This window comes from Styela clava, chromosome 10 (genome assembly GCF_964204865.1).
Source record: "Styela clava chromosome 10, kaStyClav1.hap1.2, whole genome shotgun sequence".
Classification (NCBI taxonomy): Eukaryota; Metazoa; Chordata; class Ascidiacea; order Stolidobranchia; family Styelidae; genus Styela; species Styela clava.
The window spans coordinates 12,597,179-12,622,853 of NC_135259.1; the positions used below are offsets into that span (position 1 = coordinate 12,597,179).

Genomic DNA, 25,675 nt, shown 5'->3' on the forward strand with positions numbered 1-25,675 from the left:
TGTTGCCAGAATTTAATATCTGATATGTGAAAAAAAGTTTTTGTCAAAATCAATTCACATAATTTTTACTTTGCTTGATCAATCGCTATAAAATATGGCATATCGGTAATAGAACATTCATATATTTTGTCATGCAAACACGGAGTTTGAGGGACCCGAACGCAGTTTTAGCTTTCAAAGATTTTTTTTTATCATATATCTATCATGTTTTGGCAGCAACATAAGGTTGTAGTACAAATATGAGAACTAGAAGATCAATTTTAGCGACTTCGAAAACTGATATGCAAAAGATATTTTGTTGGCGAATTAAGATTATGGAAATACTACTATAGTCATTAGATAAAAACTGAAAACTAACTTCTCTTATTCACGACTTACACCTCAATTTTACATTTGCACTAAATCTCTATCGTAAATTGAGAAATCTATTAAATAAGACAAGCGTGCAGAACTACAATAGACCGCTATTACTTCTCGGTTCAATTTACTTTTCAACAGCGTACAATATATTCTAAATACAACTATTAGCATTTTTTCGAGTATTTTAAAACATTCACAAATAATTGTTCGAGCTTCTCTCAACTCGAGTATTTTTACCATTATATTTTAACTTTTTTTTCTTGTGTATAACATATTATAATACAACATTTCAAAAACTTTATCACGATACCGACAGCATTTATTTTATCTTTTGCGAAACGTACGACATTTATCATACCTTTTTGGTGATTCATTTGCCTTTTTATCTCACATCATTAGTATATACCTGGTTAATATACTAAACATTCACCTTAACATCGATTATATACATAAACAACAGGTTCAAGTTTTCAGTAAGGCGATGTAATATTGACAGCTTTATTATATAAAAGCTGCCTATAATACACAAAATCTACTGAATTTGGAAAAATCTTATGCTTATAATTAATTATCAAATGGTGTGAAGGGGTAGGTTTTGTCTAAAATAGTTTTACCCGCCATGAAGATTTGATACTCAATCCACTTATTGCGCCACAAAGTGAAGCATCAATTGTTCTTATTCCTAGATAAACCTCAGCCAAGTTTAACATAATTTTTGAACCCATTGACCTCAAACAAAAATAAACGAATGATTCATCAAAAATTTTACGCGAATGCCGAATTAAAAAATGGAAATTACCGGTGTATAATACTGCCAATTGCAAGTGTTTGACAGTATCAGTCGTAATGCCCATGAGGAAACATCATTAAGTTTTAACTCTGAATGCTATTGTGGCTAATTGAGTTTAGATCGAGACGGGTCCCGCGCATAGAAGTAGCAAATTATCCATAGTGCTTGAGTTAGATCGCGTAGATTAAACCAAAGTATAATCAAAATATATCGTGAACGATAAGTTAGCCTTCGTATAGTATAGTTATACAAAAATAGCTACAAAACTTAACAAAATTGAATTAGTTTAATGCCCAAAAGTATAAGGTTAAGATATTAATTTAGATCAAATATATTTATGCAATGTTGGGAGTCGACGCGGATTTCTTTCACCAAGTCTGCCAGGAAATTGGCAGGTAAAATTACGAATTTTAACTTAGCGGTTTTTTAATCCGACATACATTTAAAATATGTAGTAGTATTATAATATTATTAAATATGAAACCAACAAATACTATTTTAGAGATAATCACAACAAAACAAATTTCACTATTACGCTTAACAAATATTGAAGTGAGATTTCGAAGTATTTTGGAAACGATTCCTTAAACTTACGTATTACTAAAAATCAGAATTTTAATTACATAATCTGCTATCAGTCACGTGAATCAGACTATAAAAGTTGGCCTATGATTTCGATACCTTATTTAGACGTAAATCGGTACTTGAGAATCAATTGATTGATTAACTTCCCACATGACATCGTCTATCTTGCACAAAAATTTTACTCGAATATGGTTACATATGTATGCGGCCGAGCATGAACGCAATTGATCGGGAAAACTGCGGTGATTGCCTTATCCTTATTTCTTCTCCTTATCAAGTATTCGACAAATAAGGCTCATACTTAGTTGGTTGTGATTTATACAAACTTATAAAAATTCACTCAAAGTCTCACTATACACAACATTAGAAATGTGTGTGGCATTGACACGAAAAATCGATAGAACTATTCATATATTGATAATATGTCAGGTCAGGTTTTGTATTGGAGGTCAGTTCTTTCCATCATACTATAACAGTAAGCCGGAACATCTTTCATATCTATTCGAAACAATGGTTGGAATATTAAAAATATGATATCTACAATGTCATTCGTTTGATTTAATGCAAGAATCAGTTATAGGAGTACATTTTTATCTCGTGTTTAGGTAGTATATTGATTTGGGGGTACTCCTGAAGTACGCGCAACAAGATGTCGCACAACCTGAACCCCAACCTGGTACACAACCTGAGTTCAGGTTGTGCGCCATCTTGATGCGTATACTCCAGGAGGTCCTATTTAGGACTGTGCTTTTTCATCTTGGCCAGAGTAACACATTGCCAGTTGGATCAAAAACAGGGGTTTAATTTCAATAAATTGAAGATATAGCCGAACTACAATTTACACGTTACTTAATAATATTTGCTAATATTTGGTTGATATAAAATGTTTTAAATAAGAACAGTGATGTTGAAATAATAATCATATGTTAAAAACTTAAAAAAATAAATAATAAAGGTACAAATGTCTCATCTGTGTTGACATTGCTTTGAGTTTAGACTAAATACGACGAATTTAACTTAGCCTACTTACTTGATATTTGATAAAAGTTTTAACAATATGAAGTCAGTAGTGTGTGTTATATTGTTGGTGACAACATGCTCCATGAGCAAAGAGACATCGAATCAGGTATGTAACTATGTATCGTAAGTAAAGTAAACAATTTTTTTAAGCATCCCATATTTTAATATGTCATTTTGTGTGCTGTTATATTAAACAGAAAAAAATGTCAAATTTGGCTATTTTAACACAGGAACACTGTTAAATGACATTAGGTACAGACTTTCAGTTTTGCTGAAATCGTGTTAGTCTTTTGACTTTGTGTTCATATATTTGAGTATTGCTCTTATGTTTCTAATATTTATTTATCCGACAAACATGTTTTAGATAGATAGCTTAATTCTCGTTGGCACTTATCCACTTTTATTTTTTTTAGGAAATTCATCATATCAAAAAACGAAATATTTATCAACTTGCACATGTCATACAGTGTGCTCAAGAAAGGAGCAGCTGGCACGTGTTTTGGGCTTTATACAACTACAATAACTATGGATGCTGGTGTGGCAGCGGTGGAAAGGGCGATCCGCTTGATGAAAGTGATATGTAAGAAATATGAGTTATCAATAAATAGACAGATAATAAGAGTAACATCTCGAATTAATTCTGCCATCAGAGTATTTTATTCAACTTTGTGTTAGATATATATACTCTTCTTTTTTTTTTCAATTATAGAATATGTGAATTCGAAGGTTTATCGGGTCAATTTAAAAAGTAGTATTTATTTCGTATTTTAGGTGTTGCTTTGAACATGACAATTGTTATATAAGAGTAAGAAATTACCTCGCTACAAGAAAATTGAACGAAATGCTTCGATTTACAGGAGTATATCATTATAGATGTTTGGATAATGAGATATTGTGCGGTGAGTTGATCATAGATTTTGAAAAAGAATTAAACGTCTTTGTATTTTCTATAAAAATATACAATTGGCCAAAAGTTACTCATGATGTCACCTCTGATATCTGAGTGTGATCATGTTGTTGATGATGATCAACTCAAGCCTGGATAAATAAAAGATTACAAGTCAAAAATATCAATACTTTAAGTTTAAATGGTAGTTTTTGAACGTCCGGGGGAATGATTAAAAACTTTACAAATGTGTTTCTACTAATCTATTTATATATAGGTATATTTCTTTTCAGATGACATGGAATTATGGAAACGTAAATTATGCTTATGCGATAAAATGATTGCAGAATGCCTGGCAAATAACAGACAATCCTACGATAAATCAAAGAGAGGGGCAGATTCTGACGGACAGTGTTTCTATCGTGTGAAGTCAGCGTTAAAATCTGAATTTTTTGAAGACATCGACTGAATAAATAAAAATTCATTATTGCACTAGTCCGATGTATCTATGCTTATGAAATTTGGGATATAAACTCATTAGATTGCAAATTTTAACAATCCATGAGGTAGTATGTACTCTCGAGTCTTGATCCGAGAAATTACGCAGGGCGAAGGGCGTACCAGTAAATATCAAATAGTTCAATACACCCGATGTTGTATTTAATTTTTTAGTTTGATTTGTGCTATTTTTAATTAGTATGCGTGAACTAAGTCTGGGGATAAATATTTATTCCTAGCTGGTTACAAAGTTAGGGAAAAGACTCTGTGTTATGATGAGAACTGTTACAACCAGCAGTATGCAGTTCTTGTGAATACGTTTCGCGTAAATCATCTCAAACTTTAGCCGAGAATACCTATTTATATGTTCTATTTGACTTATTGAACTATGTATATGTTGTAATTTCATCAAATATACATTATATCTATGCCTATCAGAATTATGTAAAAAAAAAAACTTGCCTATAAAAAAAACAAAAAAGTTACCTTTAATCTGGCAACCGTCTGAATATTAATTCAAAGTGATTGATTCAACCGCTTTTCTTATGACACAACAATAAGAACAATAGACTATTTTGCTGGAGATAGCTACTTCTTGACAAGCGTATGTATGGACATTGCTATAACGTTCGGATTTTGCGGGATTGCGACGCAGCGTCTTATGAATCAGTTTTCTCAAATATCAGAAGTAATTATTTTAATATTCTTGAATAAATCTGCGAGTCACTGAAATGCCAAAGTCTGCACATTTAAGCAGAATAAGTCCAAGCTATTAGAAGAATACTGTAAGTTATCGCTTAGGCAGATTTTACTGACTAATTTGCGTTACTTGACGTTAGTAAAAATATTATTTAAAAATTCGCAATTGCTTTAATTTGGCACAATTTCGGCACTTGATTACCTAGCTAAGATGAGTAAATCAAAATTGTTGTAGATGAAACCAGTATTCAAGAATACCGTAACGTTAACTCGTGTCGTATACACAAATTTCCCAGTAGGCTAATTTAATTGCAGGATAAAGACATCTTAGCGATATTGTAACCAATTCAAAAACAATGGAAGCAAAAGATCGACAAAGTAAGTACCAATCGAAAGTACGGACACGGGGGTTGTCTAACCTTCTATTATCATGCCATACCGTACCGGACATGGACTATTAACGGACGTGAGGTCGTGGTTCGCCATATGATTAAGCCGTATTATACCCTTTCCTCTCCCTGATATAAAAAGTAAATCCGATCCTAACTACTTCCTTTTATTAATATCTGGGATGGGGGCTGCGCTGATGATTGAAATATATATTTCAGGTGAAACATAATCCATGTTTAATATGAAAGGTATCAGTAGAAAGGTTCCATTACATTTGAACCCACGTACATTTGAACCCATGACAATTGCACCTGTATGCTATTGCACCTATGGAATTTTTTTTGTTACACGGTTAGTTAAACCCATACTAACCCTAACCCATGGGTTTTAGCACCCGCATATAGATTGAACCCGTGGATATACGCATGGGTTCAAATGTACGGTCACCCAGTAGAAAGAATAATTATGCGCCACGCCTCTAAATTAATGTTATTCATGTAATTGAATTAAAAGGCATGGCATGTTTCCATAATATATTAGCATATAAATTAATCTTTTCTATTTTCAGAGTCTCCGAACGACGATTCAACCAAAAAACTCACCATTTCAGTCGCAGTTGGACTACTGGCTTTGCTTGCTGTTGTAGTATTGGGTGTTGCAGTTATCGGTGAGTGTGATCAAACAGACCAACAAAAATCTTACTCACCAAAATTCAAAAATGGAATAAATTTGTTACCACTCTCAATCTAGTTTTGAAAACAAGGATTGAATATGATTCGTCTTGATGAATTGCTACTGTTCTGAAAATCGCTTTTCTTCGCAATAATGGATGTCAAGTTTTCAGAAACCGATAGAACGCTATGATTTTGCTATTTTATTTTTCAAATTTTTTTCGACCTGTTAATTTGCACAAAATTTCGCTTTTGTATTTTAATTTATGAGAAAATTTTACATGAAATATAGGAACATTTTAATATAACTTCAAATATTTGAGCATTGATCTCGTGTTTAAATATAGCACCATCGTAATTTTAGGGTTGATAATGCAGCCATCATCAAACTCTATTATTCAAGTTTTCTTGTCCCTATTGATAAAAGCCCTAACCATTACCTTTATTTTTCTAGATAAAGAAAACTGTGCACCTATATTGAGTTTTTAGTTAAAAAAAAAAACTTTTTTCTTATCAATTTTGCTCAGATTCACATAAGATTTTCGTTTTAGGTGGTGCGCCAACCGAGTGTGAAAAATTTCTTGCACAATATTCAGCAGGAAAAAAGATTACAGTTCTTTTAGATCCGGTGACAAGACGAGAATGTTTAGGTAAACTCTGGCAATTCTTGTTGATACGCCAACATTGCTCAAAGATAATGTAACTATCACTAAGCATTAATAAAACTATAAAGTTTTTTTGTATAATTTTGTCGATCTCTACTTGGAGTTTATAATCCGTATTGCTGTCAAAGCATATACTTTCACATCGCTAGCTTGAAATTGCTGCATAGTCAGATGCAGTACTAATATCATAAATGATGAATAAATACTCTCTATCTTTGTCTAAATATTAACCAATAAATATGATCACATTACCACAGTAATCATATTTCCCCAAGCCTTCAACAATCAGCCTTTTCGCAGAACATTTTCCACCTGTAGATCGGTGCTCCGTGTTTGAGATATGTTTCGAAAACAAATTCAAATGCTCCACAGTATTACAGTTATTTTTTTCGTTTGCATAGAAACTATGTGCGATTTTGACTACGGACAATGCGCATCACCCTGCCCATTCGGATTTGCACAAGACGAAGAAACTGAGTGTCCAAATAGTTGTGATTGTGCTGAATCCGGATCGTTTCAAGGAGATATTCAATTCAACGAGGATGAAATTCCAAAAATGATGAAGGTAGGATAAGACTTTGTATCCATTCAGATTCTCTTCGACAATATTTAACAATGCAGTTTAAAATTATTTACGATTAGGACTGAACAAAAAATATTCAGAAGGCTATTCCATTTGGTGTAATTTTCGAATCAGTGAAAAACTAAAAATATCGGAAATACAGATGTCAAGCGTCTAAAATATGCTTCTTTATTTAAGAGTTTAGTTGAAATTACCTCGTAATAAAAGTACATTTAAATTCTTTCCCGTACACTTTCGAAATATCTTTATGTTCGAGGCCTACCGGCAATTTGCCGACTTCTTGAAGATGATGAAACGATTCCGAATACTATATTTGAAAATAAACGTTACTGAGAATATAAGATATATAAGACTGCTTGTATAAATATAGATATAAGACTGCTTGTATAAAACCTAGTTTAAAAAAAGTGCAACCAACTTACATAAATGTATGCGCACATTCAGTAAGCATCGTGATGAGTCAAAAAACACAACTTTGGGGCTCCTGAAGTATGCGTACCAAGATGGCGGACACCGGAACGTAGCATATGTACCACAAGTACCAGGTTGGGGTTAGGCCATAATTTCATTCCAATTTTCCTTATTTTAGTTCTATTACGAGTTCGGGGACTAGCCAAGTGACTCCCGTAGTATTTGTACCTGAAATTATGGCCTAACCCAACCTGGTACACATAATACGCTCCGATGTCCGCCATCTTGGTTCACATACAACGGGAGTACCCAACTTTGATAGCAAAAACCTGTTGTTATAGTAGAGAGAGAATATTATTGGTGTTGTCAAATTTGAGAAATATTACGGTTACATTACTGTAATGGCTAGGCATCTTTGTACCTTTCTTGACCCTCCTGTGCTTTGTCATACTGGGTGATGGAATACGGTTTAAAGCTCTGTTCTCGGCTAATATTTTGTTTATATATATGAGTAGTGAAACCGAAAATTATTCAATTTGTAGGATTTTGGTCATAGCGAAGAAGACGAAGATTTCGAACTATTTTACGCGTGGGGAGACAACAAATGGGATAATATTGAAGTCGATGGAAGATATAAAATACCTTACATTCTTGACGAAGTTATTAGTGAGTTATACTTTATGATGCTGAAATATGAATTACGTTTATTTATTTTTTATATAATCATGCTTAATAGAGATAATTAACTCAATTTTATATCAACGCTTTTATTTCATAGCTGAAGATTTTTACAAAGAATTTGACATGTCAATGCGAAATTTATCGCAACGAACTTGCTTGGATTTTATACCAAGAACAGAAAACGAACCAGATTATCTCAAAATTATGAGCCGAGGGCAAGGCTGTTCGTAAGTGCCATTTTCACTCCAGAAAAATTTAAAGCGAGTCTGGCAGTATCGTGTACGTTTCAGTATGTTCCCAAGCTTTTCATTTTAGGGGGTTTGTTTCCAAATTTAGGAGGTGGGGAATTTGTTGCAACTTTGGAGCGTTTTGGGGTCGTTTAATTGCAGAAAGCTATGTAACTAATATAGAATTGAATCGTAAATTCCAATAAATCATGTGGTATTTGGTGCAATTTTAAAATAATGAAAAAAAGTATACAAAAACAACAAATTTCAATATTTCATATGTCAATAATCTGGAGACTGAAAAAATAGAATTACGCAGATAGCTGGGATTATTGCTGAAATCAAATTGGCACCCAAGTTTAATGCCCCAAACACTGAGCAATTGATAGTTTAAAGACAAAACTGGCAGGGCAAGGTGGGGTACGTTGGAAAATCAGCTCTCCGACTCTTACTGTACTCGTATTTATGTATGTTTTCGATGTTTGAATCCGCCTTTCGGTGCTGGAAAGACGTCCGTCCGCAAACGACATACTACTGTCCGGTATTTCTTTGCTTTAGCCCACTTGGGAGTTTCAGTCTGAAATAGTTTGATGCATATGGGGAACAATGCCAAATCTCTCCAAATTTGATGCCCAGAGTTCTTGAGATGCTGATTTTTAACGGCATGTTTCGTTCAATTTGATCGACCGCCCCATTGTGCACCAGAGAATTTCTTAGTCGAGAATGAAAACTACATTTGCCCCTTTCTGCATTAGTCCCGTACGGGTCAAATGAATGAATGCAAGTTGAGACTCAAAAAATGCAAAAAAAAAGTGTCCCAACCTTCCTCCTATCTGGAAAACGCAATTTCAAAACGACTTTATCAATTTAATATGTGAAATACATGGTAAAGTTTCTCTTCTGACAAATAATAAATCATCCTATTCAAATGATCAGAAAAACGCCGCATCTAGTAGGCCCATAATGGGGCCATTGGGTCAAAACACGAGTATTCTCAGACATTGTGCGATTTAGGTTGGACTTTATAGGATCACCGCCCAAAAATGTTATTCATAATATAGTGAACTTTTGCGCCGCCGCAGATATCCGCCCTCATTGACCTATCAGACTGAAATATTTGGATTTGCAAAATAACCCACATTTTTTTGCTGATATAATAAGGGAATAAAAAGCTCAAAATTATGGGGGGGGGGGGTGTAGGGAAATCATTGGTACGTTTAAATAACGGGCCCATTTAGGGCATGCTTATATTTTCGTATAATGTTTTTAATTGTTTGTAGTAATGGAATGAACTTAAGGTTTAGGATATATAGCTACAATTTGGAGCTGTGAATCGTGCTGAAAGTTTTTGCGTTAGTTTACTATCAGTGTACAAATATGGTTCCTGTAATTTTTATTTCGAAGTCGCCAATTTATATACTTACTATTCATATTCAGGGCACATATTGGCAGAGCTGGTGGAAGGCAGTTGGTTAATCTGCCAGAAGGATGTTTTTTTGAAGCAACAATTCAGCATGAGCTGATGCATACACTCGGATTTTATCACGAGCAATCGAGAAAGGATCGAGATGCATATGTCGATATTCATTGGGATAACCTCGATAAATGTATGTACAATATTTTTTTACCTACAAATCTAGATGGATAGTTCTGCTGCCCGTGCCCTCAAGAAAACTCATAGCTGTTATATGCTAAGGTTCATGGCAAAGTGGACGAAAAATTTAGATATAACCTAAACAAATTGTTTCGTCTTCAGAAGAGCTTTATTTTTTATCGCAGTGACGGAAAAAACCGACCCCGAACAAGGATAAAACTAAATTGAAATCAGTTGATATTATTACTTATCGATCTCGATAAGTATGTTGATAGGTATTTGTCTGTCTGTTTATTTGTTCGTCTGTTTATTTGTTTGTCTGTTAGATGCACGCGATATCTCACGAAAGCGAGATGGAATCTGCTCCAAATTTGCATGTGCATTTATCATATCTCGGACTAGATGCCTATTGATTTTGGATGAATTATGTCGTATAATTAGTGACGGGACACACGGTGTCACTCTTTCGTAAGGGCGGATGAATCGAAACCGCAGTTTCTGTTTTGGGGATCCCCTAACTTTCGATCGATAAGTCTTCGGTCTCCGATCGATATTCTCAGTCGCTTCAAATGGTGAATTCAAACCAGTTTGCGCTTACTAGAGCGCTGAAACGCTCTGATAGCTAGAGTCCAAGTGGTTCTCAAACTATGTGTCGAGATTATCACGTTACCACGGAACTTTTCGACTTAACAAATAAGGGAACTGTGTTTGGTCTGATTAAATACAGCGTTAGGTATATCTAAAGTTTAGATACTTGACGCCTTGACGGTCAATAATCAACCACTTTATAGTCAAATTTGAAAGTTTCAGCTGAAATTTTAGCTATCAACTAGTAAACGAGAATATAAGTCAGAGACCGAAGACTTATCTATCGAAAGTTAGGGGATCCCCAAAACAGCGCTCTTACTCCATAGTGACACCTTGTGTCCCATCACTAATTAAATAATAACTCGCTAAATATACCACATAATTCGCCCAAAATCAATAAGCTTCCGGTCCGAAACATGATGAATGCACATGCAAAATCTGGAGCAGATTCAATCTCGCTTCCGTGAGATATCGCGTGCATCTAACAGACAAACAAACAGACAGACAGAAAGAAAAATATCTATCAACATACTTACCGATTAAAATCGATAAGTAACAAGATAGCGATTGGAGACCGCCGACTTATCGATCTGCGGTTCGAGATATGATATATGCACATGCAAAATTTGGAGCAGAATCAATTTCGTGAGATATCGCGTAACATATGAAAGTGTCTAACAGACAAATACATATCAACATACTTACCGATCAAAATCGATAAGTAATAAATCCCATTCAATGACTGGTTTTGAGGTCCTCAAAATAATGTTGACATTCGCAACATTATGGCTCTGCGACTATTATTTTCTGGCCTAAGTATCTTGATTACGATCAAATGCAAAGGTTTAAGATCCATTGAGCTAGAGTAGAAAATCCATATTGTTTAATGAATAAAATACTCATTTATATCATTCATGTTTTGCTTGATAGACACATCTCACAATTTTGATAAAGAGGAATCGGACCAACTGATAGATCTAGGATCAGAGTACGAAATAACATCTGGGATGCATTACATGAGCTTCTGTTGGGCTGTGGATAAGAGTAAGCCAACAATAACAGGGTAAGACAACTTGCTTTAACATCTGAATTGTCTTTAGTCGTATTTATAGATTTTAGATTAGATTATTTCACAATTAAACCACTCTATAGGTATTTTTAACTTTGTAAAATTTGGCATAAATATAATTTGACTTGAAAAGTTGCTGGATAAATAATTTTATTTATTTTTATATTAATTTCGAGTCTTTTTGTGCCCAATATTTTCACCAACATCTTGCATATTTTGATTCATGAAAGATATACAAGGAGTCCTCGGGTTACGACGGTCGCGACTTATACGCTGTTTTGGGGTTACGACCGCGCACTCCATAACGCTGTTTCGAGGTTACGATAATACTGTACTGTAATATCTAAGCCCTTTTAACTAGATCATTGTGATCAAGAAAATCAGTGCTTTGGGCTCATTGGTTTTCGTCATTTACATCGTAAATGACGTGTACAATACAGTACGATATGTATAAAGTAACAATCTATGTATATCAATTTATGTACTGTACAGTACAGTACTGTACAATGTTCCGACTCACACTGAAATCCGGGTTACATCGCATCTCAAGAACGAAACAACGTCGTAAGTCGAGGACTCCCTGTATTGCATTAGGTAAAATTTATTTAACATTTTGTTGAAACATTTCTGTTATCGCGGTAGTCTTTTGATCTTAGTGTCCATATATTTAAATATTATTTCCCAGTGCAAATCACAAATTTTACATTGAAAAATGGGCAAACACAGAAAATTAAAAACTATGCCACAACACTTTATTTATTATTATATGGAATTTACCATAAAATATTGTAAAAAATTTTTTAACTGATTCATTTTTCATTTATTTCAACTGTTTACATTTCTATACTCATACTTAAGCAAAGGGAATGTAATAATTAAGAAAAAACATGAAGAAAATTTTTTAACGGCTGAAGATTTACATGAAATTCGATTGCTTTACAAATGTAAGGACAGTGGGCCGAATAAAAAAACAGGTGAGTTTGACGCATGGTATCTGGAAGAAATTTTCCATGTTCTGGACACCCAGTGTGCATACATATGGATTGCTTTGCTAACTTGCTGTTGTTGTTGGAAAATCTGTTGTTTCCGCAACTACGGAAACAATCGGTTTTTAAATTTTCAGTCCTCAAAATGGAAGAAGCCGCTTGAAGGACATATAAATTTTATTTTGATAGGAATTTCGTTTTGAAATATTTCACCCAAATTTTTGTGTATTTTGTAATCAATGAATTTTAAAGGATACTGCTCAAAGTTACACAAAACACGCAATTTTTGCGTTCAAGTCTTACATGCAACCACACCGAATTCGTACACGTGGCATGGTTATGTGTTTCAGCATAATTCAAGTTAATTATTATATACAGTTCCAACTATCTCAATACACGCCAAAGACAAGCGCTATGGAGTTGGTATCAGAGACTTGAGTCGAAGTTTGACATGTTTTTACCAAAGTCGGATCCAGATTCGCATTTTCAGACTTTCCGAAGCCGGAATCAATTTGTCAAGCTGGAGTCGGGATCCGGAGCCGACGTCGTTTCGGAAATGGCCTGAAACCGGGTGTGAACTTTCTTCAAATCCGAAACCCTGCGTTCAACACGAACATGGTCATATTAATGGAGCGTTGGCGCAATATTGTGACCCGTGAAAATATTGAAAAATTTAACGAAACGATCTATAAACAAAAAATATCACATTGCAAACTTTATTATTCACAAAAGTCTGAAATTTCAGGTGAATGGAACGAGTGGAATAATTGGAGTGAATGCACCCAAACATGTGGCGATGGGAAAAGGCAGCGATATCGACATTGTATACACCAAGCAACTGGAGAAAAACTTGTTGATGGGTGAGTGGCTGGTTCTTAAATTTTAGAAATATCCTATCAACTCTCTTCATGAGTCATTCAAATTCCATCCCTTCCCAGTAAGCCATGAATGCTCATCTACATTTGTTTTGTTTTTTGACTGGAGGAGGCATCCTTGTTTTTCTAAATAAAAATTTTCTAATTCCACTCAGTCGTGTAACGTTCAGCTTCGTCAAGGATCTGTTTTCCTCTTCTAATCAAAATGTTTTATTGTAAAACTTCAATATTGTTTATGAAACATACCGCGGCACCCATTGAGACCCATCGAGGTGTCGAGGTCGCTAGTTTGGAGAGCCTTGCACTAGACCACAATATTCACACTCATTTAACGCTTCAAGGTGCCCTGGATTGCCATCAGATTACGAAGAATGCAATACTGCTGAATGTCCGCCACCTGATGGAGAATGGAAAGAATGGGGCAGCTGGGCATCTTGCTCAGCAACATGTGGGCCAGGACGAATGATGCAGTAAATTTTTTGTAGAATTCTAACAATACTTCAAATAGGAAATAATACAGCATAATAAAATAATTCCCTTGGTCTTAAAAATATAAAATTTTATTTTCTATAAAATATTTTTTAAATAAAATATACAGTTTGTCCAGCAAGAAATCCCGTTTACACTGAAATTTCTGTTTTTCCACCCGTTCACATAGCGATAAATCAAATGTTTGGAAGTGCGGTTAAATACTATTAAATATGAATGTGTATTTCCGGTACTTCCGTAGTATGTGAACCAAGATGGCGGACACCGGAACGTAGTATGTGTACCAGGTTAAGGTTATGCCATAATTTTAGGTACAAATACTACGGAAGTCACTCGACTAGTCCCCGAACTCGTAATGGTTCTAAAATAAGGAAAATTGGATTAAAATGATGGCCTAACCACCTGGTACACATACTACGTTCCGGTGCCCGCCATCTTGGTTCGCATAATATACAGGAGTACCGTATTTCCTTGGCAATTACCTTTAAATTATCACGTCTGATTTTTAGATCCAGAGAATGTAGTAAAGTATTGGCTTGCGTAGGAGAATATTTTAACTACAAACCATGCTATGAGGTTTTCTGTGACACTGGAGAAAGTAAGAACTTTGACTTTTATTCACATGCATTGGACGGGTCTCAACGGAATAAAAACAATAATGTGGTCAAGTGCAAAATTAACATGGATGAGCCTATTGAGATTTTGCACACAATTATTCCTAATAAGGCTAATGAAAACAATCAGCCACCGATACGGAATCTTTTTAGTCACCTTGCCTAGCCAATGTATTTTTTCTAGGGTAGTGAGATGAGCAAGAGTTTTGCGATGCCACAATATGGCTACTTCCAACAGTCTAAATTTGTGGTGAAGTTTATCTGTATGAAAATTTGAAACGTCGGCAAAATACATTGTTTTGCTAACACAGGTTTATTTATCCTCGACATGAATATAAACCAACTATGCGCTAGCTATTCTAAATTTCAATATTTGGAACGCTATACTATACTATAGGTTCAAGCGCTCCTTACAGCGTCTGTGAAGATTCGACTGCAGGGGAAGTTATTCGATGCAATTTTTGAATGGAATAAATTGTTACGATACTATTTCATACTTCTCTGCTCAGTATTTGACAAGTATTCTCACTGAATTATATTAACAACTAAAAAAATAGCGACAGAAAAAGGGAAGCTTTGCTCCGAGCCTAGAAATAACTGTTACATAGCCAGCAAGAGCTATTATGGAACGACCGGAAGCTACAGATAATAATAATACTTTCACTGACACGCTACTGATTCAATTTTTTTACCGTTGTTTTGAGTAATACTTACAAGTATAATTTTATTTTAACAATGTAAAAATAGAAGTCATGACTGAGACGTTTGGAACATGGACTCAATGGACCAATTGGATGGTCTGCGATAAACATTGTGGAAAAGGAAAGCAGACTTCTACTAGAACGTGTGCTAGAGTAAGTTAATTTTCAGTTTTCTACAATTTCATTTACCGGTACAATTCAAAATCCTACAAATAAGTAAATTTGTGGTTTCGTTAACAACAACAACGATAGACGTAACAGATATTATTCCAATTTCATCGAAGAATTTTCATGTTGCTCTCTGGAGCGTTTGAGATTTTCTTACACGCTTTTCACACTATGTAAGACTCAACTAGACAAGGAGCTATCATGGTTTGTAAGGACTGTAACACATTTCAGGTACGGTATTTCCTACCCAATTTATTGCACTATAGGTTAGTAGTTGTGTTACATGAGATCTGAGAACAGGATGTTTCACCTCCGATAACAACATAGCTAAGTCCAACGCTTTAACCACAATGCCATTTTGTTTTCTTATAACAATCGCTCTCAATGTCAATGATTCCATGCGGTACATATGCTGGCTAATTTACAATGCTATTTATTGTTAACCCTATTTACGTTGTTGAGTTAGCTTGTATTTTTTCAGATTAGACTAATTTTTTTTTTATCTATTACCGGTATATATTTTAAGTATTTATGACGATGTCGATTCCGCCACCGAATCACCTTACTTCAGCACTTGAAGTTGTCTTCACGCACTCTTATCCGAACACTGGCAAACATGTGAACACAAAAACATGTGTAATCCTGTAAAATCAAATGACTATCAGTTCCATAATGCACTAACGCTGTGATATTAGTATTCTGTTTTCGCGCTGCATTCCTGCTGTCGTTCCCATGGTTACTCGCACATATGTGGTTGGAGTCGTTTTTTTGTTTTTCCGTGTATTGGGCGTCTCCTGGATGTTCAGGTCGTCTCGATTTCTATTTCTTCTTGAAGTTTTCATTGTATTTTAATTACTGTTAGATTTTATCACAGTTGTCGCCGATCGATAACCAGTATTGGTTTCTCGCGACTTCTTTCACTCCGAATTACCGTTTTTCCTCCTTTTTATATTCTGTATCCATTTTGTGTATTTCATGTATGGCGAAAAAATAAACTACTGATTACGCTTTCTTATTCAGAATGAAGAATATCTCCCAATCAAACGCTGTGCCATTCCAGATGATGTACCAAATTTGAGCGAACATGGCAACGTAAGAGTTAGAGAATGTGAGCTTAGAGCTTGTGCAGGACAACCTGCTGGATCTGGTTCGACAAATTCAAATAACGTTGTCACAACAGCAGCACCTGGAGGAGCAGTCGGTGGTAAATATGAATTATTAGCTTTCGATGTCAGGTTTACGGTTGTTACTTACGCTTCGATGAGTGTTTGATAACTTTTTTTTGAATTCCCTTGGAATAAACCAATTTTAGAGCATTTTTAAATCCTGATATGGATAAACATTGGGTGTCCTCAATATCTCATGAAATGTCGATAGCTAGTCATGTTTACTATTCCTGGTGCCCTGACACGGAGGTTGCCTTATTGGTCAAAGAATGAAAAACAACAACTCGTTTATATTTTTTATTCAGGGTCATCCAACCAGTGGGGCGAATGGAGTCAATGGTCAACTTGTGACGTCACGTGTGGAGAAGGACAATGGACGAGGTAACGGCATAGTTAGGAATTATAGGTCTAGGATTAATGGCAATAATGATATAACACCAACAAGCTTGAATTAGCTTGCCGAAATTTAATATTTTACTATAACTCGAATATAGTCTGTTTCTATAAATTAAATTGAATGTCCCGAGTCTTGTCGCAAGGTCTATCAACTTCCAATTGAATATTTCATAGATAAGTCGAAAAAAAAACTATTGTACATTACCATAGTAGTGAGATCAAACTCTTAAGAAAAATGCATTCAAATTACCTCTAAAATAGCAAACGCTTTTTTAGGAATATTCATTTATAGACTGCAAAAGTAAAACTTCCTTTTAAGTGATTACACTTGAAACAAGTTCATGCATCTGAAACAAACAACAGCTCAAGTACTCCTATACCCGCCATGTTTTGGTAACCGGTCGAGAGAGAGACGGGGGGGGGGGGGGGGGGGGGGCTCACGAAGTATGTGCAACAAGATGGCGCACAACCTGAACCCTAACCTGGTACAACCACTATGTTCAGGCTGTGCGCCATCTTGGTGCACATACTTCAGGAGGTCCGACGGGAGTTCACCATATGATTAAATTGTCTTGTCACCTTTCCTCTCTTACTCAAAATAATTTGCGATTCTAATCATTTTTAAATATTTGAATCATTTGCCTAGCCCTGATTGACATTTTATGGAATATTTCGGTTCAGAAATTTCTTATTCGGCGAGGAATGTTTGACAATAAGGGATTGCGTTGAATAAACGCTCCTGAGTAAGAGATTCCGTTTCGATACCTACCATGTTTTCCGAAAATAAGTCAGTGTCTTATTTCAATTTTATATCGAAAAATAACACCAGGGCTTATTTTGGGGGGATGGCTTTCATTTTTTTTATCAAAAACAAAATTGCAAAGTAGAGATATACAAGATTTTCAAATATACAAAATACGAAAACCGAAATCCATTTACTTATAAATAACACATTTTTATTTTTAAAAAAAAACCTGCTAAACATAGATCAAATGACCATATTATCACCTCCTGTGATGAATGTCTTGCAAGTCACCAGATTCATAAATTTCGATGAAGATTTCATTTAACTGATCGACTAGATCTTATTTTTGAGGGGAGGGCTTTCATCGATTAAAATCATTATTAAAATTCAGACTAGGTTTTATTTTCGGCGGAACACGGTACTAAACTCTAGTTAGTCAGAACCTGATTTAAGATTATTTTCTGCACAAATAAAGAAAATATCCACTTAATTATTAATATTAAACAAAGCATTTTTCGTTATTCGCAGGGAAAGAACATGTCCCGTGAGTGGTAGCTGTGTTGGTGCAAGTCACAGCTTCCAGTCATGCAGTATGAATCCGTGCGGATCTAGTGATTATGGATATGGGGACACATCCGGAAGTGATTATGATAATAAGTTAATTTTTTCGACACTTAACTACTAAAAAACCAACTTTTGGCCTTTTTTGGTTAAAATAAATTGAAAATGCAAATATACAGAAAATATGAATATAATCTATATTAAAAAACTTTCTGTTCAAAATTAGATGTATTTTCACCAAATACAAATTTCTCGCTCACGGTTAGTAATTTCAATATACAGGGTGTCCAAAAAGTTTTGCCCGATTATAATATCTTTATAATCAAATTTTATTTTATTTTTTTAAAAAGATTTATAGTCAACCTGTTTCTAATTGAATGTTGAATGTTGTAGTCCCCGTTTATCATACAACCAAATTTATTCAAATTTGCAATTGGTAATGCTTTGAAATCGGGCGGAACTTTTTGGACACCCTGTATATATTATATTGTGGACAATCAAGATACTTTACGAACAACTAAGATTTGTCAAAGCTCTCTGTTAACCTTCCTGGTTTTTCTTCTAGGTTCTGAATCAAGCGAAACAAGTGCAACAGGATGGGGTGACTGGGGTAGATGGACACAATGCGATAAAACTTGCGGATCAGGAACAAGGTTAAAGTAAGTGTAAAGGAGATTGTAAACGCACTGACGTTAGGAGGTTGTGGCAAATGACAACGCCGTGGAGTATACGTTCTCCTAGTCCCACCTAGTTCAGCAGATGTGATAGTGCAGTGTTCTTTAAACTTTTTTCAGCGCGATCAGCGATTTCAGCGTAATTAATGAATTATTTAGTCCTCACGAAAATAATTAGTTCGATTCTGTTTTGTAATTTTGTCTTGTTTTTTAATTTGATTTTGTTTTGAAATATATGGAAAATTAGTAAGCGAACGTTAATTTACATTTTTTGCACGGATTTCGTTTTTATCCGGAATCTGAAAAAAAAACGAATTTCCAGAGTCAAGATTCGAAATTGATTTTCAAACAGATTTGGTTATCAGAGTCCAATTTTTTTTCTTCTGAATGAGCCCCGATAAAGCGTTTTTCCCAATTATAACGATAGCCATTGGTAAATAAGCAAACACCAATCATTGTATATTCACACTAGAACGAGGAAATGTAAATCGTACTTCTGCGAGGGATCATATAAAGAAACGGAAAGCTGCCAAGAAAGTCAGTGTTCTTCTGGACGAGATGGTAAATTGTATTTTACTTTCTCAAAGTGTTACTCATTCTAAAAACCATTCAACAATAATTTACTTTATAGTTGCAGATTTGTTTCAAAGCAAGAGTATCAGCGTTATAAAAAACGTATGTCCTTACGGAAAATTATTTATTGGGAAATTCAATAAAGATATGTTTCCTGATTTACTTTGTCTTTACCCAGACGGATTCGCGTAAGTAATGCGGATTATTGTAATTGAAATGTTTAGTTTTGTATTTCCAAGCTTTGAAAAGGACAAAACATCATTGATGAAGTATCAGTATAGTGTTGCGTTTTTTCACAATTCCAAAAATGACTTTTTTCTCTTGATTAGATTACTTTTCCCTACTGTTAGCCTTTATATTACTATTTCAAAATTTGAGTGTTTTTGTAAAAAGGTAAAAAAGAGTTTTTATAAAAAGTTAAGAAAAGGCAAACACTTGGTGCGTTTTGGAAACAACAGGCTTAGAATATTAGTCAATTGTACGTCGTGCTCATTTATTTCAGCATCGCTCTCTTGTTATATATACAAATGTTGACTTTCAGACGATTGTACTACACCGACCCATTTAAAGCGGCGATGGGAGCTACGGTGAATTGGGAGGGAACAACTCTACATTGCAGTTTTACTGATGATGATGAAAACACACGTATTTACGTACAAGATTTCAATAGAGACGGATTAGATGATTTAGCCTGTCACAACCAAGTGACAAAGTAAGTCGTTTTTATGCATCGATTTCACTATTTCCCAGCCTTTTTAAATTCGATACACATAAACGTAAAATAATCGAAAGTCAGTTTACAGAAATTAAATTTACTTCGAGCAGTATAATAGGAAGAACGTCCCAGGATATTAAAGATCACGCAATGCTATTATTTAATTGTTAACTGCCGAACAATTGCATTGTAATTTCCCTTGAAAGGAGCGGAATAGTTTTCTGATCCGTTCTGACCCAAACTGGATCAAATCGCTGGTCGATGTTACTTACCGGTATCACTAGATTGCAATGTGGCAACTCTGTCATCCGTTATTTTTATGCAGGGGAAACTACATTTATGTCAGCCAGTGCCAGCCAAAATTAAATTTAAATATTAGATGATAGCGTTTATAAAGAATAAAGCAGTCAAACTCACGTCCAGGGTCAGTGAAATTAAAAAATTTGTTGCGCAAAAGACTTCAAGTTAGCTTTACCCGTCCATAGCATTATAAAATACAAATTTGGAATAGTCCCTATACCAGTGGTACCCAATCGTTTATGGCTCGTGGCCCCCTTCTGAAGGCTTTAGTACTCATGCTCCCCTGTTGATCATTCCAAAAAATACGAGTAATGCGCGCATTGCGCATATTTTACTAGAGTTAGGCCATCTGGAATTACTTTGATGAAGCCAAAGGTAACGAAATTGTCGTCCCATTTCTGTTTCTCGAGAATATTAGAAATTGAAATTTTTTTCCGGGTCTACAATACGTTTACGACGGTTATTCTTGCAGCCTTGTGAAACTGTTATTATAAGTAAACTAAGTCTGTTCGTCATCTGCGAGTCAGATGGCCTGTCAACCCAACTTTAAATCGGAGCATAATGATATTCATAGTTTTATTTTGATAGGTGGATTTCAAATCCCAGTATGATCAAACAATGCATGCACAAGCAAGTAAAATCACCACGTGAAATAACCTTATCAAGTAATAAAACTATATTTACTGTTACTAATCATTTTTTTTAATCTCACAGACAAATCGTGATAACTTTGAACAAGAATGGCGTCTTCCAACCATGGATTGATTGGCAAGGAAAGAGAAAGCGTTGCATCGGAGTAGTGGCATATCTTGAGATGGACGGAGACGGGAATATCGATTTAGTTTGCGGTGACGAAAACAACTCATTCCAATACGTTTATCTAAGTAAACTTTGAAATTTAACTATATTCATGCCATTTTTTACAGACTGCAAACAAAAATATCAAAAAATGGTAACATTTTATGACAGATTTAGTTTTTCTATGTACCAGAATCCGAATAGTTTCCTATTGATATTAGTAAATAATAAAAATATTATAGCTTTGGTTATTATTTGCTTTTTTTGGGGGGGGGGGGTCATGTTATATTGTGAGAGTTTGGGTATAGTATAAATGTTCAGATGTTTTTGTTTGTTTGTTTGTTTTTCATTCGAACAACCTGATATTTTAAAATAATTCTTATTTCTTTCTATTTCGACAAAATTGAGTGTGATCGCTTGTAGCGGGCTTGGTATTTTTTTTTTTGTTAATTAATCTACTGCAGTTCAGTATATAGTTTCAATTATTAGAAAACGTAGTAATTTATTATATATCTGTAACCCATGATTTCTACTGTTTGTAAAATTACAATTGGTTTTTTCTCGGTAATGATATAATTGCATCGTTTCAGGGAAACTGAACTCAATTCCTATGGTAATAAACGGTTATGTTCTCACTCAAGCCCCTAGTTGTGTTATTTAGATCGATATTTATAGAGTTTCGACAATTTTGTTCTTTGTCATATATATATTACATACTGTTCTATGTGAAAATATTGGTAGTGTTCAACATTTACGAGCACTTTATGCTAGTTTGTTTTTCGGACTTCCAAACAAAAGCAGGAGCATATCAATGAAACAATTAATTAACTGTTCAAGAAAGCGAATGACGCAATTGGCCATATTACAGGCTAAGTTTTCAACTGACCCTAATGTCATGTTTTACTCGAACCATATTCTCTTTGCAAAAAGGGGGATTAAATCAAAACCAAAAATGATGTGACAATACGGTAAAACTGTCTATATTTCAAGGATATCTTAGTGTAAAAATAAAAAATAAATGATTGCATACTCTAATCAAAACATTAGTTAAGCTGTTATTGTGCTTGGCTGAATATTAGAGTTTTAATCGCTTCATAAATTTCTGTAATTTTGCATAATTGCTGACGCTTTTCCGGGACAAGATTTTTTGAAACAAGTGTTGTGTTCCTATCTCCGATTTTGCAAAATTGTTTTGCTAGTAATTTGCTTCCGAGCCAAAAGTGACATGCAAAAAGTTTGTTTAAACATACTAAGCTATTTAATTGACTGGATTATTCCAGTTAGAGGACCACTACCACACTTCAAGTAAATATTTTTCCTGTCAGCTTCGGATTTTAATTTTTGGTTTCTATTTACAAGTGAGCCTGATTCAAACTCTGATGCAAATATATGATATTTTAACTATTGCTCATAAAAACCTATCTACCTAAAACATAGAACTTTTGTTAACGACAGTGTTTTTAGTATTTTTGTACATTGTTAAAATAAAACACGTTACATTTGTTAATATTCATTGTCATTTTTTCCATGCACAGTTGTTTGGGATAAGGGTACAGATTCGGCATGCTATAAACGCAACGATGTTTTTAATTAAATAATTTAACACGAACAGCATTGGCAGTACAAACTAGACAGACGTCTGTGCGACATTGACAACTACGATGCGGTGTTTATAAAGCAATTTTTACGATATCAATTTCACAACTGAAACCCGGAATGACAATACTACCTAAACACCCTGGAAATCTTCTATTCGTTGTTTGTTCCGAGTGCGATTCAAAACTTACAGGAAACCACCAACACATGCACGGCCCGTTCCTATGTAAGTTTCATAACGCCTTCTCAGAATTACAGCTCACCCAAATGGGTTCATTTTCCACTGTTGCCAGATTAGAGACCTAATTGTTCGCTCATAGTTAGTTTTAATGTGAGTAATTGTTCACACCACATTATGAAATTTGAGGGAAACAGCGTTACTCACACAGTCACACGGCCTGTTTCACACAAGTTTCAACACGTAACTGGGAATGATCAATGATATTATGTGATATCGCTGATATTACAAATGTATATGATGCGATGTCTCCATTGCATGTCGTTTGGTGTTTTAACACTTCTGCACACATTAGGACATAGCGAAATAGGCTGATGCTATTAAACAGCCATTTCCGTTATGTTCCGACGCGAACGAGTTTGAATAAACTTGCTATTTGGTTCTAAATTAGCCCGTACTTAGTATTTCAAATTGATTCTCTGGATTTGATGATAGACTTGATTACACTGCGGATCTACCATGAGCGGGTCTGAATTTATGAAGCCCGTTCCGTGAAAGTTCCACCGTGTATCACAAGATTCCTCTACAAAGGAAGGATGTTGTTTCCAATACACGTTCAAACTTGTCTGAAACAGCCAGTGGACACAAGCGGCCTGTTTCACGATAAGTTTCAGTGCGTATCTGGATAATATAAAATCACACAGTACTTTCAAAGTTGCAGGTACTATATAAACGGTAGTAAATATTATTCTGTTCCGTAATGAGAAGTTAAGACCCTATCAGTTGATGTCGAAATTGTACGATGGGGGACATAGGAGAAAGTACCGAATAAATTTCAGCCCTTTCCGTTATGTTCCGTATCGGGCATTCGAGTATAAAACATTATCATTTAATGTTGAAATTGTATTTAAAACACAGAAGAGAAAGTGCCAAACATAGTACAGCCTTTTATGTTGTGTTTCGTACCGGTAGCGTGAGCATCATAAAACTTCGACACTCGAACTATCGCGAATGAGCAAAAACCTTCCACCCGATTTCCAAATTGTACGCTGTAGGACATAGAGGAAAGTGCCGAGCACGATACAGCCCTTTCATTTATGTTCCGTTGCGTACATTCGAGTGTATCAGCCATTTTGGCGTATGTTAGATTGACTTAGGAATCACATGAATTCATTCGAGGATAATCAAGTTTGCACACTGTGAGACACATCGAAAAAGACTATTGTAGCACAGCCCTTTCCGTTATGTTCCGAAGTGGATCAAATGCAATTGTCATCGTCTTCAATTGTATAACTACGAAATGAAACCTGCTTGAAGATAATCAAAATGACACACTGTAGGACACATCGGAAAAGACTATTATACCACAGCCCTTTCCGTTATGTTCCGTGGTGTATGTTTGAATATACCGAATATCATTGTCAATTTATTCGATTACATGAAGTTTATTTACATCGAACATGAAACCTACTTGAAGATAAATAAAATGGCACACTGTGAGACATATCAGAAAAGACCGAATAATTGAGTACAGCCCTTTCCGTTATGTTCCGTAGTGGACTTTCGAAAATGCCTAATGTCATTCTTATATTCTTAAATTGCATTATGTTTATCTATCTTGAAAATGAAAACTGAAGATAACTAAAACGGCACACTATGAGACATAGCAGAAAAGACTGAATACTTGATCAGTCCTTTCCGTTATGTTCCGTAGTGGACTTTCGAAAATACCAAAGTGTCATTCTTACTTTGTTTAAATGCATAAATTAAGTTTATTTTCCTCAAAATGACAACTGTTTGAAGATAATTAAAATGGCACACAATGAGACATATCAGAAAAGACCGAATATATACTTGATCAGTCCTTTCCGTTATGTTCCGTTGCGAACCATCGAATCTGGCAACTTTCTGGTTTGTAGCATCATCCCATCAGCGTACCGGTGCCCGGTAGTGCATCGCGCCCTAAAGAACTGCAGAAGATAGTCAATGTCGCTCACTTTGAGACATATCTGAAAAGACTTGATAAAAACAGTCCTTTCCGATATGTTCCGTTATGAGCCATTGAAAATTTGTGAATGTACTTACAAATATTTAACATGTAACTTTCCGTTAAGTTACACGGAAAGCAGCCAATTTGAAAACATTGTTGCGGTATTGAGTTCGGTGGGGATCATTCTGGAATGGATCTCGAGTTTTACAAACCCGTTCCAAGAAAGTTCCAAATCGAAAACAATGAATGTCCCTAAAAGCAGGTCTGTTGCTTGAAGGAGAGTGAGCAGTTTGCTATCGATTTCGGACTGGATTCTGATTTTAAAGCAAGATCGTTCGCACTTCTTCCGGCATGTAATCCTTTGTCTGGAACATCGGAACTACCTGATTGTTTGTTATCTACCACACCTTGAGCCTATAGGTCGATATTTCGA

General features: G+C 35.0%; 2 protein-coding genes across 4 annotated transcripts; both read left to right on the forward strand.

Annotated features, from left to right (window-relative positions):
- The first annotated feature begins 2,739 nt into the window (after positions 1-2,739).
- On the forward strand, positions 2,740-4,183 carry LOC120337720 (basic phospholipase A2 3-like). The gene is made up of 4 exons (XM_039405604.2): positions 2,740-2,861; positions 3,169-3,335; positions 3,527-3,654; positions 3,935-4,183. Exons 1-4 carry the CDS (start codon positions 2,793-2,795, stop codon positions 4,108-4,110), a joined length of 540 nt encoding a protein of 179 aa, XP_039261538.2. The 5' UTR covers positions 2,740-2,792; the 3' UTR covers positions 4,111-4,183.
- A 570-nt stretch (positions 4,184-4,753) lies between these two features.
- Positions 4,754-22,975, forward strand: LOC120337712 (uncharacterized). 3 transcript variants are annotated; one of them, XM_078117262.1, is made up of 22 exons: positions 4,754-4,827; positions 5,154-5,216; positions 5,797-5,895; positions 6,451-6,549; positions 6,966-7,129; positions 8,101-8,224; positions 8,337-8,466; positions 9,904-10,073; positions 11,579-11,711; positions 12,576-12,691; positions 13,449-13,563; positions 13,920-14,048; positions 14,577-14,665; positions 15,429-15,535; positions 16,571-16,754; positions 17,022-17,097; positions 18,386-18,498; positions 18,984-19,077; positions 19,565-19,653; positions 19,724-19,853; positions 20,207-20,377; positions 21,395-22,975. In XM_078117262.1, the coding sequence occupies exons 2-22, from the start codon at positions 5,195-5,197 to the stop codon at positions 21,573-21,575; spliced, it is 2,535 nt and encodes an 844-aa protein (XP_077973388.1). In that variant the 5' UTR covers positions 4,754-4,827; positions 5,154-5,194; the 3' UTR covers positions 21,576-22,975. The 3 variants fall into 3 exon arrangements, with proteins under 3 accessions (XP_077973388.1, XP_077973387.1, XP_077973386.1); XM_078117261.1 differs by having other exon boundaries at positions 4,758-4,924; XM_078117260.1 differs by lacking the exon at positions 4,754-4,827 and having other exon boundaries at positions 4,973-5,216.
- The last annotated feature ends 2,700 nt before the right edge of the window (positions 22,976-25,675 follow it).